At 26.8% G+C, this 18,706-nt stretch overlaps 1 protein-coding gene across 1 annotated transcript in view; it reads left to right on the top strand.

Annotated features, from left to right (window-relative positions):
* The window catches only part of LOC119681190 (DNA fragmentation factor subunit alpha), a 64,436-nt gene extending 56,852 nt beyond the window's left edge, over positions 1-7,584 (top strand). Inside the window, exons 3-4 of the mRNA XM_038094303.1 lie at positions 127-353; positions 6,961-7,584. Coding sequence (XP_037950231.1) covers positions 127-353; positions 6,961-7,291 — 558 coding nt within the window. The 3' untranslated portion in view covers positions 7,292-7,584. The remainder of the gene's footprint in view (positions 1-126; positions 354-6,960) is intronic.
* The last annotated feature ends 11,122 nt before the right edge of the window (positions 7,585-18,706 follow it).

An 18,706-nucleotide genomic window follows, 5' to 3' on the forward strand; every position in this document is an offset into this window, starting at 1 on the left:
ATCTTGAAATAAATATTTTTAAAAATTGCAACTTAAGTGCTAGTTACTTCTATTAAATTATTTTTATGTATTTATATTCATTTCTTTTTAATATAATAATAATAAATATTTTTTTCATATTTTCAGCCGACTCATTATGTGACTATCACTACTCAACGTGAAAATGGTGATACTACGGATGCAGCAGCGGAGGCAGCACGCATTAAGCAGCTTGTCGGTCAATTACAAAATAATCTATGTAATGTCTCTGCTATAAGTGATCCTGACTTGGATTCGCTCTCTAATATGGATCCTAATTCATTGGTTGATATAACTGGCAAAGATTTCATGGAACAGTTAAAGGATTCAGGCAGGTTAGGGGGAGAGGCCCAGATGTGGTGGTTAACTCCCCGCACCTCATCTTTGTCTCGATGTTTAATTTTTTATTCTTTATTCCGTTCATGCTTAAATAATTTTAACAAATTTAAAAATATAATATTAAGGTTTTGCTTAATATATTGCTTACAATTTATATTTAGTAAAGTAGTTATTATATTGAACTTTATTTTATTTTTAAATTTTTTATTATTTTACATTTACTAATTTATTTGTAGTTAATATTTTTGCATTAATTAAAAATTATTTTATTGCTTTGCATGAGAAAGCAAATATTATTATTGCGTTTTCCCCTTCACAACACAAAGTTCAAATGCTCGGAATAAGAGAACTGAACCCATTTGCTGGTTGTCAATCATTGAACCTCTTTGCATTCGATGCAATTTAAAACAATTGAGGCAGTAAATTGGATTTGGCCAATTTTATGATTTATGCCTTTATTATGGCAAGGTAATGAACTAACTTTTGTTATCATTCGTAGGCGGAATTCAAAATTTCAATTCACTTCAAGTTATGAGCTTGCAAAGCATTATGATTAATTTGTGGTTTACAGTGGAACAAAATTGTTATTCAGCAAACAAATTTTTTGAAAACATTGTTAGTACTAATTAAAAAAATGCTTTAAATCGGTAAGTACTATTAAGTGTTTTTCACAAGTTGAGATTGGTCGAAGGGATTATTTAAACCTTTAATCCAATTAGTGTTTTGGCACCGGTTTATTTCTACTTGTTTGATTTCAAATGGATGTTTGTGTAAACAACTCGGTTTCTGTATGATTTAGGAACCTATTCGTTTTGTGGTAGTTTCTTGAGATTATAGAGGAACAGTTTACTCAAAGTAGCCTTTTGTGCTTTCCGAAGAGACATTTATTGTGTGGAGACACGAAAAATGTCGTTAGTTAGAAGTAAAAGGTTTTCTTTACTTCTGGCTAGTTGGTGCTTTATCTATTCTAAAGAGGAGGGCATGTCCATATATAAAATGTTTTTTTTTTCTGCTGGCTGGGGTTGTAACCACGGTTGCCACTTATGGTACTTTAGTACCAAAATTGGTACTTTTTTTTCCGTTTGGTACTCTGGTACTTATGTTCAAAAAATGGTACATTTTCGGCGACCCAACTTTATTGTGGATATTGTATTGTTTTATACTTTTTGTACATTTATATAAATTGTATTTTCTTATAAAAAGACAATAGAAAAATTTTGGACCTTTTTTTACAGAAATGGTACCTTTTTAAACCAATTTTGGTACAGAAAAAAATTTTCAAGTGGCAACCGTGGTTGTAACTATAAATATTGTAAGTATGTTAACTTCGTTCATCTGTTCTTCAATAGGTCAGAAGCCTTTAATGACCACTGTCGGGAGACATTCAATCCTGTGTTGTTTTTTAGCGATAATATTTGCATTAGATTGTTTTGGAATATAATGCTTTCTTTGTTTAACATGTTGCAAAACACTTTCAACTAGAATCTATAATTTGAAGGTTTTCGATTTTAAATAGAGAAAAAATTTTAAATGGAGTAAAACAAAGTAGACACAGAAAATTATAAGTAGTGATATTGATTTTGCTAAATTTAAGTAGAAGCCAAATTCATATTACGATAAACATGATAAGCTATAAAATTAATTATCAATTAAATTTACTATTTCAGTTCATATATAAATATTTTGGCTTAATTAATTTATAATAAAACCGTGACTAGCGTTAAAGAATCTTAATTAATTATACATTGAACGCATGCATTGTCCATTAAAAGTTCACAGATATGTTCGCTGGTTTCTTAGATTCAGCAAAAGCTGAATCGGTTATAAATTTTACCTCCTGTTTATGATACTACATTTATTTTACTAACGTAAAGCTCTACCACATTGTCTTCAGCTATTCATTTATACTGTTATCCAGCAAGTTATAAATCATAGTACTTGTGCATTTTTTTTGTAGCTTGTAAGCACTCCCTATCGCACTCATGCATACACCATTAACGAATTTCTTATCTGTCTTCAATCTGCCAGTACTTTGAGTTCAGCAGTATCATTGTGTGGAGTATTTATTGTTAAAGGTATAGTAAGCAAGATATGACTAAAATATCCCATAATCACGGTTGCCACTTGAAAATTTTTTTCTGTACCAAAATTGGTTTAAAAAGGTACCATTTCTGTAAAAAAAGGTCCAAAATTTTTTTGGACCTTTTTGTTTTCTCGTTCTGTGTTTTTCATAGTGTTATAAATGAACAAAATATAAAATAGTGTAAAGTTGCATTTATAAAAAAAATTAATTGGAAATATCCACAATAAAATTGGGTCGTCAAAAATGTACCATTTCTTGAACATGAGTACCAAACGAAAAAAATAAAAAAAAAAGTATCAATTTTGGTACTAAAGTACCATAAGTGGCAACCGTGCCCATAATATCTTAAAGACGTCTACTAACATCTATTTGTAGTTTGTTTTGTATTGCTTCGGTTCTAATCCAAGTTTAACATAAGTAAAGAAGTACTGAGAGTATATTTCCCCGAAAGATATGAATTTTCATATCGTTAATATTAGAACTGCTAACTCTAACAGTAAATGTGCTTGTCGTTTTTTGAAATCTTATTATTAAGAAAACCTAATATATGTTATAAATAATATATGTCATGAATAAACAGGAAGAATATTACAGCAATTTGGGGGTTTCTTAAGTAACATTATAAAAAAAAATTAAAAAAACGACAGCACCTTTTATTTTTGGAGTTAGCAGTTCCAATATTAACAATACGAAAATCCATTTAAATCCATTAATTAATTACAACCATATAAAAATAGTTTTCTTATTTAATTAAGAAAATAACCACCATTGTTACATAATTATTTGATTCAATTAAAATATTATATATTAAGTATATCACAAAAAACTTCTACTTATCTGAAAACCACGAAAGCGATAACTTACACCACCTAGTATTAATACTTTATATTAATATTTATATTAAAATTTAACAATTAAACAATAGTATAAATGTTTTTTTATTGAAACTTAAAATAGAACATAGTGAGAATTATTTCTCGTATGTTGAAAATTTTTGCTATAAAGTGCTTAACATAGTCATATATATATACATATATATATATAAATCTGTTAAATATTATTTTCAATTTATATATCGTATGTTATTACTATGATATATTATTATTATCATTAATTATTGAGAATTTATAATTCTTATTATGTTTTATTTTGAGTCTTTATAATACTTATACCATTATCTATTTCCAGTGTTGAATTTTAATATATATTTATTGATAATAAGTGGTTTGAGCTATCACTTTGCTAGTCACCCAGTGGGGAGTTTTGGGATATACTTAATATTTTAATTGAATGAAATAATGGCAAATTATATTCTAAATAAAATAATTGAGCAAAAAGTCCAAAGTAAAAAGTATTTACAAAAATATTTTTGTAAATGACTTGCTTGTGTTGGAATGCGACTCTATATCGGCAATAGATAAATTTAAGCATTCAAATTATTCGATAACTTTTAGTGCAAATTTATAAAGTTTGTATAAACGATTTTTTTATAAAAGAATAGACACAACTTATAAAGTAGATAAATTTATACGTTTATAAGTTTTAAATGACATTTATTAGTTTAGATGAGTTCCCTTAGAGTGTATAAGAGTTATGACATAGCAAGGTGAAATTTGTATAAATCTACTTATGTAATACTATATTTATATATATTATTTCCGTCAACTTTCTCTTAAGTAGAACGTTTTTTAATTCAGCATTATTATGTTGAGGTTAGTTGAGTCAGTACACTTGATCCCTTTTACTCTCTATTAACTGCGCGGTTTCTTCATAAAGAGAGAGGCTACGCCTTGACTGGATAATAATTTGTCATTTTATCAGACTAAACAATAATTGATCTTAGGACTGCATACCTCCCAGAGGAGCTTGTAACCATTTTGAGATTCAATAACGCGCTATTGATAAGCCTACCAAGTTTCGTAAATAATTTCAGGGCTCTGTCCTTTATGTTATCAAAAAATGATCGGATCAATCTTGAGGTTTTTGAGGACGTCAATCGTCCTAATGTATCATGGTACCTTGAAAAGTCTTCTTGAGGTTTTTGAGGATGTCAATCGTCCTAATGTATCATGGTACCTTGAAAAGCCTTCTTAGAGCCTGGCTTTGTGCAATTTCTACCTGGCGAAAGCATAATTTATCTCCCACGTAATCCAGACGTTTATGACGGATCAAAGTGCTTAATGTATTCCGGATTATACTTCTTAGTAGTTATTTTTCTTCTAATTGTAAACGACTCAAAATTGTTGATAAGATGTAGAACTATACACTTTTAGTAAGTATAGTTTCTTGTTAATGTTTTATTAATTATATATATGCCATTACTTTTCATTACCATCTAGATGTAAATTTTATTAAAGAAATTAAGCATATTTTCATATCCTTTTTATAGTACAGTAGGTTTGTCAAAATATTTGTATGGTGATATGGGAAACGTTGCACACCCTATAAAATATATATATTTGTTACAGGTTCGTTTATCTAAATTCTATCAGACCAATCCGTCAGTTTAACTCAAACTAATCCTTAGTCTTAAAGCTATTTGGGAGTGGACTCATTCTACGTATGTATTCAGTTTTCTTCTGAAATGTTTTGGTCTTTTGAAATCAAGCATATATTCATAATCGGGGTGTTGAAAATTATTATATGTATATAAAAAAACTATTTTATTAGATTTATTATAATTTATTACTGTTTATTGTTTAAACAATAAAATGTTTAATAACTGTTGTATTACATATAAATTAGTAGTCAAACAAGTTGTGAAACAGAATTGTATGACGCAAATGAACTAAATGCACTGCAGGGACTCAATTAATCATTGGCTTATGAAAATTTTGCTGTTGAACATTACTTGCTCCCTAATTTGAATTCATGTCCATCATGTAAAATGACTCATCAAAAGCGCAAACTACTTACTAAACTAATTAATGCATTTGCACATTTTGGTGCGAATTAATATGCAGAGATGAGGGTCCGTTCTTAACATCCGTAGTACATGGTACATAGTACGTGGTACGTGGCACGTGGCACTTTGTACATCGTCATGCCACTGAAAATACATTTGATTTGATTAAGTGCGATGAGAGTCTATTTAAATGCATCTGAATTTGTTATCCGATACGTATGTAATTCGCTTAAAAACTGTACTGTGTAGTCCGATTTATAACTTTAAATATTTATTTTAAAAGGTGGCAACATCGGAACAGTAGAGTCAAAAGCAGCCATTTTGTAAATTTGTATACATGAAGGACATTTTACAGTAAATGAAATTTAAAGGTTGAAACGGTCAACACGTTACATTAAACATTATTCTTTATGATAAAATTTTTATCAAGCATGGGTATTAATTTTGGTCTTGTGTATCTTTTTTAAGCTATTGAAATGTTCATAAATTTAAATCAATATTTTAAATCGTTTTTAATCGGTATTGACATTTCTTACAGACTGTTTTTTTTAGATTTTATGATGAATAAAACTAATAAATTTTTTAAATTATATTATTAAACTTTTATATCTCTTATTCACCTTATGATTCATTGATATTCTCCAATATCTTCAGGGGTAGTCAAACATATTATAGGAATAGAAACAATATCAGCTTTCATTGAAAATTTATATATGTATATATAATTTTTAATTTTTAATTCTTTTGTTCGCTACACTCCTATTTAGTAGTGCTATATCACATATACATTCAATATTCTTAACACACAGTTTGAAAAGAAGCTATATCTGATAGAGTATCTAAAAGCCGTTAACATCAAAGTATGACTGTATTAATGTTTATTGAAAATTTAAGCTAAGCTCTTTTATCGAACAGATTTTTTATTTATTTAAACTTAGAACCGAAAGTGATATATTGTGATATATTGAGACCCATGAGATATATAGTTTTGTGCTTGCAAATAATCTGTTAAGTAATCAGATTAAGGCCATTAAAAAACAAAATAATAACTCTTGTTTAAAGATCTTAAACTCTTTTGGTTCAATGAAAGTCTAATTATTCAAATTTTGTGCTCAGTGTCGATCAACATTAGTTTTGAAGAAAAATAATTTTCAAATATGTTTATTAAGTTATATTAATAATCGGCAAATGGTGAAGGGATCACAACGTTTTTAAGCATAATATAAAATTTTTTTTTAATTTTGTTAAGTGCATTCAAATGTAAATACAATAGTTCATTAATTAATTCATTTTTTTCTTGAAATTTGCTTAGCTGTTTGCTATATATAATTTTGTGCAAAAATATAATATTTTATTTATAATTATGTTCCAATATGTCCCTTTATAATATAAATTTTTTTAATTTAGTTAAGTGAGTTCAAATGTAAACGTAATAATTGATTATTTCATTATGTTTTGCTAACAATTTGCTTGACTGTGTGTTATATATAATTATGTTTAAAAATATTTCATTTTAATTATAATTGTGCTTTAATAGTTAATTTTTTCTTTTTCTCCATTTCACATTGTTCAATATTCACATTTTATTTGCGAAAAATCATTGTCTCAACTCCAGACCATTGTGTGCAAAGCGAAACGCTCAGGACCGAATTAACCTGTTAAAGCTATTAAAGGATGGCGCCATTTTTTGTTCAGAACGTTATCCGGAGGATGCTGAAGCCATAGATATGGAGATAAGCAGGCAACTAAATATTGAAACAACAACAACAAACATAACTAAAACTATAAATATCAAGACAATCGAACAAGTGCAAAATGGTGCAGCAACAATGTCCGCAGATGAAGAGATCACAATCGTGAATAATATCTCCGGTTCCGATGTTGCTGCAACACAACAAACTACAAACACAAATACCACCACAACAACCAAAATCAACGACATATGACTACCAATTTTTAGCAGTATTACTTGAAATTTGGATAGCGTGTGTAAGGAGAAGAGTTAAAAAAGATTGATGACATCGTAAACAGGGTAAAGAATTAGTAAGATTACAGAGAGATAGAGTGTGTAAACCAACTATTTGGCAAGTTGAAAAAAAAAATAAATACAGAAATAAATTGTTTTTTGTCTACTAGAAATATTTTAAATAAATTTTTAAATTTAACACACAAACACACTCCCACGTCAAATTGTCACTAATAAGCCCATGAATTTAATAGAAAATAATTAATTTTATTAAAATTGCAAAAAAAAAATAAATTTACAAACAAATAAATTTGTTTAATTAAAGGAACGAAACTTTTTAAAGTAATTTTAGCAGGATTAAAAATCGTAACCGAAATGTTAACGTTTAATAATAATAATATAATAAAATATTGATGATAATTATACGAGTATATCTATACATACTGTATGTACGTACATATGCAAATTTTACACACAAACCATTTACAGTTTATAAAATAAATATTTAATATTATAATAATTAAAAAAAGCAAGCGTAAGTTTTTGAAGGAAAAATATATAAATAAAATAAATGAAATTAAAAGTGAAATAAACGTCTTAGGCACTATGTATGTGCATATTAATTTCTAATAGAAGGGCCTTTGGTCCATTAAGTGTCTGTAAACGAGAGTTAACGTTAAAATTGAAACCAAAAACACTGAAATAAGAATAGTTGTTAAGTAAAACTTAAACCGAGTAAAAATATAAAATCGAAAACTTTAAAATTTATAAAAAATAATAAATATGAAATTCACACGTACACACAAAATATATACGAAAATCATACATAAATCATTAAAAAAATTTTAGGTGTTAAATTAATTATTTAAAATAAAATTATTTTCAAATTTGTTGAGTTTATATATTATTTTATCTTCAGTTCGTTAAGCAAATTAAACAATTTTTAATTTATTTACTTTGTTTATTCATATGAAAGAAAATCTTTCAACTGCTGAGCCCTTAAGCCATAAATAAATAGTTTCAGTTTTCTAAGTTGTATTTTAATAAGAAAATGTGTACTGGCTTAGCACTTGAGTTGTATTTTGTCAAGGATAATATTTTATTAAATTTTTTTTTTTAATTAAAACTTCCAAAGTCTATACTATAAATATAATTTGAAATATTATCTAAATAAGTGAAAGAAATTTAAATTCTTCATTGCCGTTGAAATTATTAACAAGGTTTTCAAGTGCATATTCGTGAGTCGAAGAAGTAGAAAAGAAGAAGAAGAAGAAGAAGAAGAAGAAGAAGAAGAAAAAGAAGAAGAAGATACAGGTAGAAGAAGAAGAAGAAAAAAGGAGAATTTGGAGCAGATTTCGGTTAAAATCGTTACGGTTTTGAAGCAGTTCACATTCCTGGTTATTAGAGTAATTTTTTTTAAACAGTTTAATATATACAATTATATTCGTAACATATCTTAACTTATTTCCAAAACGATTGCTATATACACAAATGTACATAAATAATCACATTAGTTTCAAAGAAACACAGAATCTGTATAAAGTAAACGCTCAATGTTATGAATATCCAAACTAACGAATGTCCAATTTAAAGAATAGAGATTTGTGATAGATTATTCTATTTTTCAAATCCACAACGGTTCGGTTCATGCACCATAAGTGCAAGGTTCCGGTTCCAAACGGCAGTTCAGAATCCTTTCTGATTGATTATTCTACTTTTCAAATCCACAACGGTATAGTTCACGCACCACAAGTGGAAGGTTGCGGTTTAAAACGGCAGTTCACAATCGTTTTAATTATCAGTAACCTTTCTTGTTTTGTAATATGCAATGTTAAATGATTATTCTAATCAAAAGTCGGAGGTTTTTGGTCGAAACGGTGCAGTTCAGAACCAGTTCATAACCTTGTTTATTAGGATTATGTTTTATTTCTAATATGTAATATTAAATAGACTATAAATTATTATTATCATACTCTGAATGATGATCTTTGCTTATACGAAAAAAATTGGTCGTAAAATGAATTGTACGTTTACAATCAAATTGTTTGTATGGGTAGGAACACAGAATCTGTATAAGGTAGATACCTACTGTGACATATCTCCAATTTAACAAACTGTATAATTTAACGTACTAAATACTACCAATATTCTATATAACGTATAATGCACTCTTTATATTGAAAATTTAATGATTTCGTAAACGATTATGAAAGATATCTCTCAAGGTAAAATAATACCTATAACATTCTATAAAAATGCTACAGAATGCTTAAAGCTTCTTACAGTGTGGGTTATGTTTTATTAAAATTATAATTTATAATTGTATACAAAAAGAAGTATATTAAAAATCGGGACAGATAGTTTCTTCTAACAGATCTAAAATTAATAAAAATAATAACTGTACTACTGAAAGTTATATTCAATTGTTTATATATTCATTCGATTAAAAGAATTTGTTTAAGAGAACTTCAAGAACAACTGGTTCGGCTGATAAAGATATAATTTTTGGAAGATATTTTAGGTATACACATTTTTATAATATATCAGAAGTGCTACTTAATTGTTCTAAATTAATGTAACTTATTAATATGAGTAAGTAAGGTAACAATCATTTACTTCGTCCTTTTTTTCTCAGCCGTTTGTTGGTACCAAGCAAGTTGTAATAAATATGGCTCGGTTCTTAAAGGTGTTTGCGTTGTATAGGTTTGCTATCCAGGAAGTTATGGATGTACTTTATTTTTTTTAATATACTATTGAGTTTTAATAATCAGTAAGTATAATATTATTTTTTTTTGCATTTTAAATATATAATACATATGTGTATTAGTATATTTTAGTGATTTGGATTATTTTAAATAAATTTTACAGCATTTTTAAACATAAATAATAATTTATTAGAATTTATTAATCATTTATATTTACAGACTTTTTGCTATTTTTTCACCATTTTTTTATTATTTACAAAAGATTGCTTAGATTGAATTAAAATAAAAACATTTATGATTCTGTGCCAAATTGACTGCAAGAATTAGTAGAAACTTATTTGCAGAAATTATAACGAGAAAATGCTTTCAGCTAAATTGGCAAGAGTTCAATATTAAATCTCAGCTATTTGCAGTTGAGTTAATGACTTATTAGCAATAGTGGTGTTGACAATCTCGAGTAACGAACTGGGTAATCGAGGTATATAGTTATTATTATATATCGAACCAAAATCTTCTATCATTTGCATGTCTGATTCATGCACGACACATTGAGTCATGCATGCCTACGGACGAAAAAGTCTCCACATTCTCAGCTCAAAATCCTGAAAGTCCCTGCAGTACGACCAGTTAAAGTATTCCTTCACAGGGTAGGTAAGATAAGCACTTAGCGTGCTTTTACTCCGATTGCGTACTATTTCGTTCGCTTTAACAATGTTTATTGTTCTAAAGATATGCACTTGTAAAGGCTTCATTCTTTAATGCTTGCTAACATCTGCATTACTATAATAAAAGGGCTGCGAATCTTATATAGTCTCTAATTATATGGTCAGAACTCTCAATTTTATCTGGATAAATACGGGTTACTTACCAGCCTGCATCGGTATAAGTATTCATGGAACTACTTGTATTTTGTAGGACACACGTTTAAGTAACACTTCCTGACTACAGTATCTGACGACAGTATCTGTTACTATAGTTGAATTATATTGAATAAAATAGTCAGCGTCTGTTGGTCAATCAATAGAATCACTTTTAAATTGTACCTCTTGATAGTTATAACATACATAACTGTCAAAAATAGCCAGCGATTGTTGCTAAATTGTGTGTTGAACACTAAACATTATTCGGTTACCGAGCTCATTACTTAAAATTGTGAACACTACTAATATTCAATAGAGCAAGAGATTTCATATGAAACCTTATTTGTAATATATTTTCTTGAGGTTGTGGGCACATATTAAATTTTAAATGATTTATATTATATGATGTATAATATAAATCATATCTTATATGATTCAAACTCATTAAAGTTAATATTATTTGTTTGAATTTGATTTAAAGTTTTTTATTTTAATTAAAATTTTTATCCTAAATTAAACGTAAGAATAAAAATTTCATTTAGGATTGGTTTTGATAAGAAATTAAAACCTAGAACTGTTTTATGTAAATCAAAATTATTAATATTATAGGGAATAATCTATAAAACCTAGTTTTTAAACTTCTTTTGTAGACAGTATATGACCAGTAAAAACAAATCAATTCCATATTGCAAAATTTTGAATTATTGTTTCCTTTATTTACATACTCGATATGAATATGAATGAGTAAAATAAAAACTTTAAAAAAGAGGTGGTATAGAAACCTATGAAGAAAGTCAAATCTCAGCTTAAGCAACAAACATTAAATCAAATTTGTATATTAAACTGGAAGCTTAATGACATTGAAGATATACAAGTCATGTACCGCCTAGGCTTATGCGTCTTATATTTGATTTCGAGCATCAAATTTGGCAAAGTAAAAAATTAATCTATAGTACTAACAATTTAGAAAGTTATAAATGAAAAATTCAATCTTAAAAAAGGACTTCCTTAGACCAATGGTAAGGGTTTTTGTCAATACTCGTAATAGTTATATAGATATTAAGAATATTCCATTAATTAAAAATAAGATTTGGTTGTTATAATTTGTTATTGTTCACCTTTTTTTACTTAGAAATATATAATTTCCTCATCATATCTAAATACTTAAATAAATTTAATTAATATGCAATAATGTTTAATAATTTGAGTATAAATAACTTTTTCCTAGAACTTCCAGGAGAAAGATGTATATGCATTATGTTTTTAATTTTTGTTTACATATAACAAATATAAAAAATAATTTATGTAGGCGTAACAATGAATAAAAACACTGACATTTCATAAAACAAAAAAAATATATATATATATAAATATATATATATATATACATATATGAAACATTTTTAAAAAGTATCTCGCGAAATAAACAAAATTTCTTAAAATAAGCAAAAAGGCATGTAAAAATATTAAGACTGACAATTAAATTGTGCGAAAGCACTTAAAATTAAAAATAAAAATCATTTAAAGGAAAAAAACTGGAACACACGTTAAAATATTAACAATGAAATATTAAAGAAAATTCATTATATCGAAAAGTTTTGACTTAGTTAGAAAGCAAATTTATCTGAAATAAAAGGGTTAGGTTTGATTTGAATTAAAAAAATGGCGTCGTATAATAATTTAGCAAATAAATAAAAATATTTTATTAATATTAAAATAATTGTTGTCATGTATTGTAAATGTAATTACATTTTTTTATATTTATATGTATATGTGCGTAAAATAATTTATATACAAAAAATAATGAATATTTAAATTTGATTAGCTTTAATATTTTTGCACTACATTTTATTATTAAATAAAAAATTATATGTAATGCCACAAAAATATATTTTTCGTTTAGTTACGAAAAAAAAAAAATTTATATTTCCAATAGAATTAATAATATTAAGCAAATGTTTAGAGAGTTGCACAAAAAAAAAAAATTTGGGATAAAATAATAAAATATCTATTATCCAAATTGAAAGTAACGTGGATTATTAATGCTCAGTCAATGCGTTTTTGAATATTTGAATTAATTATTAAACTGCCACAAATGGGATTTATTTTAGGTGTAAAATGAAAAAACAAATAAATAGTAATATTTATAATTTGGCATAAAATTTTAATAAATTAAGTGCCAAGTTGCGTATTATTAAATATATTAATTCCTAATATGAACTAAAAGGGTAATACTAAATATTAGTAATAATTATGGTAGCGTTTTATGAACGTAGTGCTGTAATGAAGCATGTTTAAGAGATTAAAACATTTTTATTGATATGTATACGAGCATTTCTTCAACAAATAAACTACATTTATGAACTAAAAATGGACCACTAAAGCAACTTTTTCACTTATTTAGTATAACGACATTTGCAAGTTTAATTTGCAATTATTTTATGCAATATTTTCATAAGTAAATTAAATTATTGTAAACTGCACATTTTAAATGTAATACACTTAATTGCTTTTTCAAATTAATTGACTGTACACAAGACTTTTTTTTTAAATTTAAAATTTCGTAAATCTCCAACAAACTGAAAACACAAAAATAATACTTTTAAAGCAAAGATAATTAGATCATTAATTGCAGAAAAGATAAAGAAGTATATATGTATGTATGTGTTCTGAGTATATTTATATATACTTATCCATACTTATACTTATATATACTTATACATATATTTATATGAATACATACATCTAAATATATTTGAATAAATTTATATAGATGTATTTGAGTATATATATCGCTATATATATGAATATATATATCGATATGTATGAATATATATATACTTCAACAAGTATAATATGTATATGTATATAAAGTTATATACAACACAAGAACATTAAATCATTCATAGAGTTTGTTTCTCATTTCAATCGAACACAATAGAGCACAAGTAAATTTTCCAACGAAAGGGTTATGTGTATAACTATATAAACCCCCATGCCATAATAATACCAAAAAAAAAATAGATAATTAAAACTACTTTTTTAACACAGAAAAATCTGCAATAATTAAAAATAGCATGCCAATAATTTTAGAATAAAAGATAATTACATATATACATATGTTATATGTAAAAACAAAAAAAAAACATTTATAACCTATGACACAAAAACACGTATAAACACATAAATATTAATAATTAATGTATATGTACTTAAGTATATTTGTTTGTATAAACTTATGTATTGCATTTATGCATTTACAGATGTATGAATATTTATCTAAGTAAGCCCAAATATACGTATTAAAGTGTTTGTGTAAAATACAATAAATGTTAATTACATAAAAATAGAAAACACAAATTAAGATTAATTATAAAAATTTCATAAATGAATTTTAAATGTTTATCTCACATCACCAACATACTAATATTCACATATACACCCACACAGCAACAAATAGAAACTTTTTAAATGTAATATTACAATAGATTTGCAATAAAAGAATATGATTGTAATTATAATTGTAACATCATAATATAAATTGATATAAATAACGAATATTAATGATATTGCCACAATTAGTAAAAATAAATTAAAATTACGTCAAAAAAAAAATGGAAGCTTTTATTTTGTTTCATTTGAAGTGAGGTTATCTATTGGTAGTTATGTATATAAGGTCAAGCAGGTCTCCTATTCACCTGATTTGGCATTGTGCAACTTTAAGTTCTTAGAAGAAAAAGATTTGGGCAATATGGGAACATCATGTTGTGGACGTAGAAGTCAGTCAAAAGGATTGTATCAACATTCGAAAGCATTGTCACTTCAGATATAATTTTCCTAATACTGTTCGTTCTAATATTTCGATAGTACATCAGTAGATCATCTACCCTATCGGTACTTTTAATAAGCATTAGAAAATTGGGCCATGACTTCAAAAATTTTTGCTTCGTAAAAAGAACCCTAAGTTTTGGTGCAATTTTAATATAAGTTGACAATTCAATTCCTAAAATTGAATTGAATTGATTTGCATATGACAGCCTCCTAACATACCTCCTAACAGCAGATAGACTAAGAGAAGAAAGTATAAATATCTAGTTGGAAACAGAGCATTTATTTTCATTTTAATGTTAAAATATTACTCAATAAATCATCGGTTAAGTTAAAAAAGCAAATAATAATATTATTATTTGATGTAATAAAATTTATTATTATTTAATTAATAATATTAATATTATTATTTTATTACATTATAAAAATGTTATAATATATAACATTATATATGTATATATTATCACATAAATAAGCACTTCATAAATTATCACTTCAATATAGATTATAAGTTCTGTATAAAAGATATCTAAGCTTTGTTAAAGGAAAGGGTAAATACTTCACTTGTTTATAGAACAATTTGTCTTTGTTCTCAATCGCTTTTTCATTTCATAAATCAGCTCTTGATTTCAGCTAAATTTTTCTTTTTTTTGTTATCGTCCAAAAAACAAGTAGTCACTGTGACTAGATCTAGAGAGTATGGTGATTAAGAAAGCAATTTCATTGAATTCTGAGTTGTAGATTTTGGTCCGTTGTCCGTTGTCTGCAAATACTACAATAATTTTGAAAACGACTTCTACATATTTAATATTTGATTATAAAGTTGTAAATACCCTACCTTGTGATATCTTTAAGGTATCAGGTTTTTACGCAACTTCATTTTATGATGTTTCAGAACTATTTTCTGGGCTTTTTTATATTTTCCGAAACCACAGTTAGTTTAGGGTGACCACAGCAATACCCGTGTTTGTGTGTTCGCGTTTGAATTCAGTTTCTCAGTTAATAATAGTTGATTTTTTTGGCACAGATTTTCCATAACGATGATTATGTCACTGTTTGCTTCAACTATATTTTTTATTTTATTTATTATTTAATATTTTTATATTATTTTGTTTTTTCTAATAAATGACGTAACTTTATATATGAATTTTTTTTTATCAATTCTTTATCGCATTACCGAACTGAAGTTACCTCAGCCACTATAAGCTGTAAACTAATTATTGAGATATTTTGATATATTGACATGTATGTTACTCTGCACAATTCAAATGGGTTTGTATACAGTATTGCCATATATTTCTCAGACTGGAGTTAGTTTGAATGTTATGTTATGTTATAATAACGACTTACAAGTTTCTCAATGATATGCGTATAAAGGGATATCCTTCAAAAATGTGACTTTAAAGACGTAAGTGAAGATTTTGTATCACAGTAAATCGAGGAAAAATAACCCTCATTAACTTAAATCCAATAGCACATTTTTAATTAACTTCTTTACTAATTTCTATCGGCGAAGACCACTTTAGTTGTATTCTATATGGTTTCTACAAAATTGACTATAATAAACAATAATTATTTACGAAAAGTGACAGGCTTACCAATACCGCGTTATCGAATCTTAGAACGCTTACAGTATCCTCTGGCCGGTATGCAGATCTGAGCTCAATTATTGCTTAGGCTGAGGAAGTGATAAATAATAATCTAGTTAGGGCGTAGAAAATGGGGTTTTGAAGAAACCTCGAAGTTAATAAACTCACTTCAACATAATAATAAACAATGAAGTCCTTAAATAAAAGTATTTATATATTGATGTTTTAGTTCACCTATCTTTAATTTTGTGAAGGCCCACAAGTAATGTATGTACTGTATGACCGGCCGATGGTTTTGGCAATTGAGTTGAAAAGTTAGCAAATTTATTTCTTTCATTTTCACATATCCGTAAAATATAATGTAAAGCAATGAAAGTGAATTCTCATCGTTTGTTATTGTACATTCACGTAATTTTATTAGATAAATGATTAAAACTAAATAAAATATTGTACAATTTTTTATTTTATTTATTTTTTGGTATCAGGACTAATACAATCAATTCAAATAGTTTCAGGATTGTATGGTTTATCGTTGCCGCAGATCAATCAATCTTTCAATCCGTTTGCTTTTATTTAATCAATTGACAAAATTCAATTTATTTTCATTGAATTACAACCACTCACTCTAGCGAAGATACACTTCTAAAATTAGTAGAAATTAATTGAAATTACATACGAAAGTATAAAAATTAAAATGAAAATTAAATTCAAACGAACGAAAATAATAGCTTTCAATTAAGTTTTATTTGGAACGATGTTTCTGGTTATATATATTTTACATTTAAATCAAAATAAATATTTTTTATTGATTTATTTTGTGTTTATTTTGTTGAAAATAATTTATCTTGTTTACGTTTTTTCAAAGCAAAAAAGAAAAATAAGAGGCGATTTCTATTTAAATAAATTTACATTCTTAAAATATATAACTACATTCCTGTGATATGCAATTTGAAAGTTTATTTATAAGAAATAAATATGCGGTAGTAATAAATATTTTCTTCAAAGTAAATAGGAATAAATAGTGCATATAGTAATGCAGTAATGTAACAATGCAGTTAATAGTAAATAAATTAATTGAAAAATTGAAAGTTGCATTCAAGAATAATATCTTAAAGTAGTAAAAATAGTTTCATTAAATGTAATATTCAAAAAAAAAACATGATTTCTGCAGTTCTTTGCAAGTATCTCAGCGTTTGTGTATATATAAATAGCGAATTGCTACAAATTGGCCACAAATTGCAACTGCAGTACTATTTATATTTATATCGCAATAAATAGAGTATTTTCCTCATACGAATAAAGAATAGTAAGTTTCGTAAGAGTATTTGAAGTGGAAAGAATAAAACTTGGGATGTAGTTTTAATAGAAAGGAAATTGAAAATGCAATCATTTTTTTAAATTTAGAATAGAATAGGGTTTTGGTAATCCTTTGGAGCAGAAAAATGTGACTAACTGACCATACCAGAAATAAATCACAGCTTCTTGGATGAAGGTCAAAATGTTTCTAATTGAGAATTTACAAATGTCGGACGATAACTGGAGTTTTTGTCTAAGTATACCTACACTAAAACACCATAACGCAGCTATGACTAATTTTGTTTAATATGTCCGATATTCTGATGGAGTATAGAAATCTCAATAAAAGAGGAAATGTAAAAGAATGAAATTGAATAGTCACTTCAACCAGGTTCCCATGAAGTTGACACAATCATGGGAAACTTCGTAGTCAAAACCCTGTGTTCACAACATAATTCCCAACCAAAAAAGAAAAGCATAATGACACAGAGGCAGAATGAATTTGCTGCAGCAAAGTAATTTCAATATTTGTATCTATGAAATGCCACGTTAAGATCGACATGACTGAATATGACATTCAGAATAGCATATTTCACTGGAAGAATAAAGACGTATTGAAGTGAGAAGCAGCCAGATTTCCACAGGTGTCAGTATAGTCGCATAAGGTGACAAGCTAGATTTCAATTTTTAAGTTGTTGGAAATTAATGCTTTCTGTGCAGACATGTGACCTGAAGACATTTAGGTTATGACATTAGCATTTATGATGGTGGTCTAGGCAAATAGTTTAAAGTATTATTTGAGTGATTGAGTCGAAGTAGAATTTATAGCACTAAATATATGAGGATAGAAAAGATGAGCATGGACTGTAGGTGCCTTGACAGAAGCTCTACTTTGTGCCAAAAAAAGCTAAGGGGTTATAAAGATTACTTTTGTTATGTAAATGGAGTATGAAGTAATATTCGAGATGAAATGCAACTGTAAGTTAGTCAACTTTGGATACAGGCTGTGTGGATGTGTCATCATTACGAATGTAATCATTATTCCATATTAATATTTGGAAACCATAAAGTTTAGTATTTGGTTTTTATTTTTTTAATTTTTTGTTTCCAATTTGTT

The sequence above is a fragment of the Teleopsis dalmanni genome, chromosome 2 (assembly GCF_002237135.1).
Source record: "Teleopsis dalmanni isolate 2A chromosome 2, ASM223713v2, whole genome shotgun sequence".
NCBI lineage: Eukaryota > Metazoa > Arthropoda > Insecta > Diptera > Diopsidae > Teleopsis > Teleopsis dalmanni.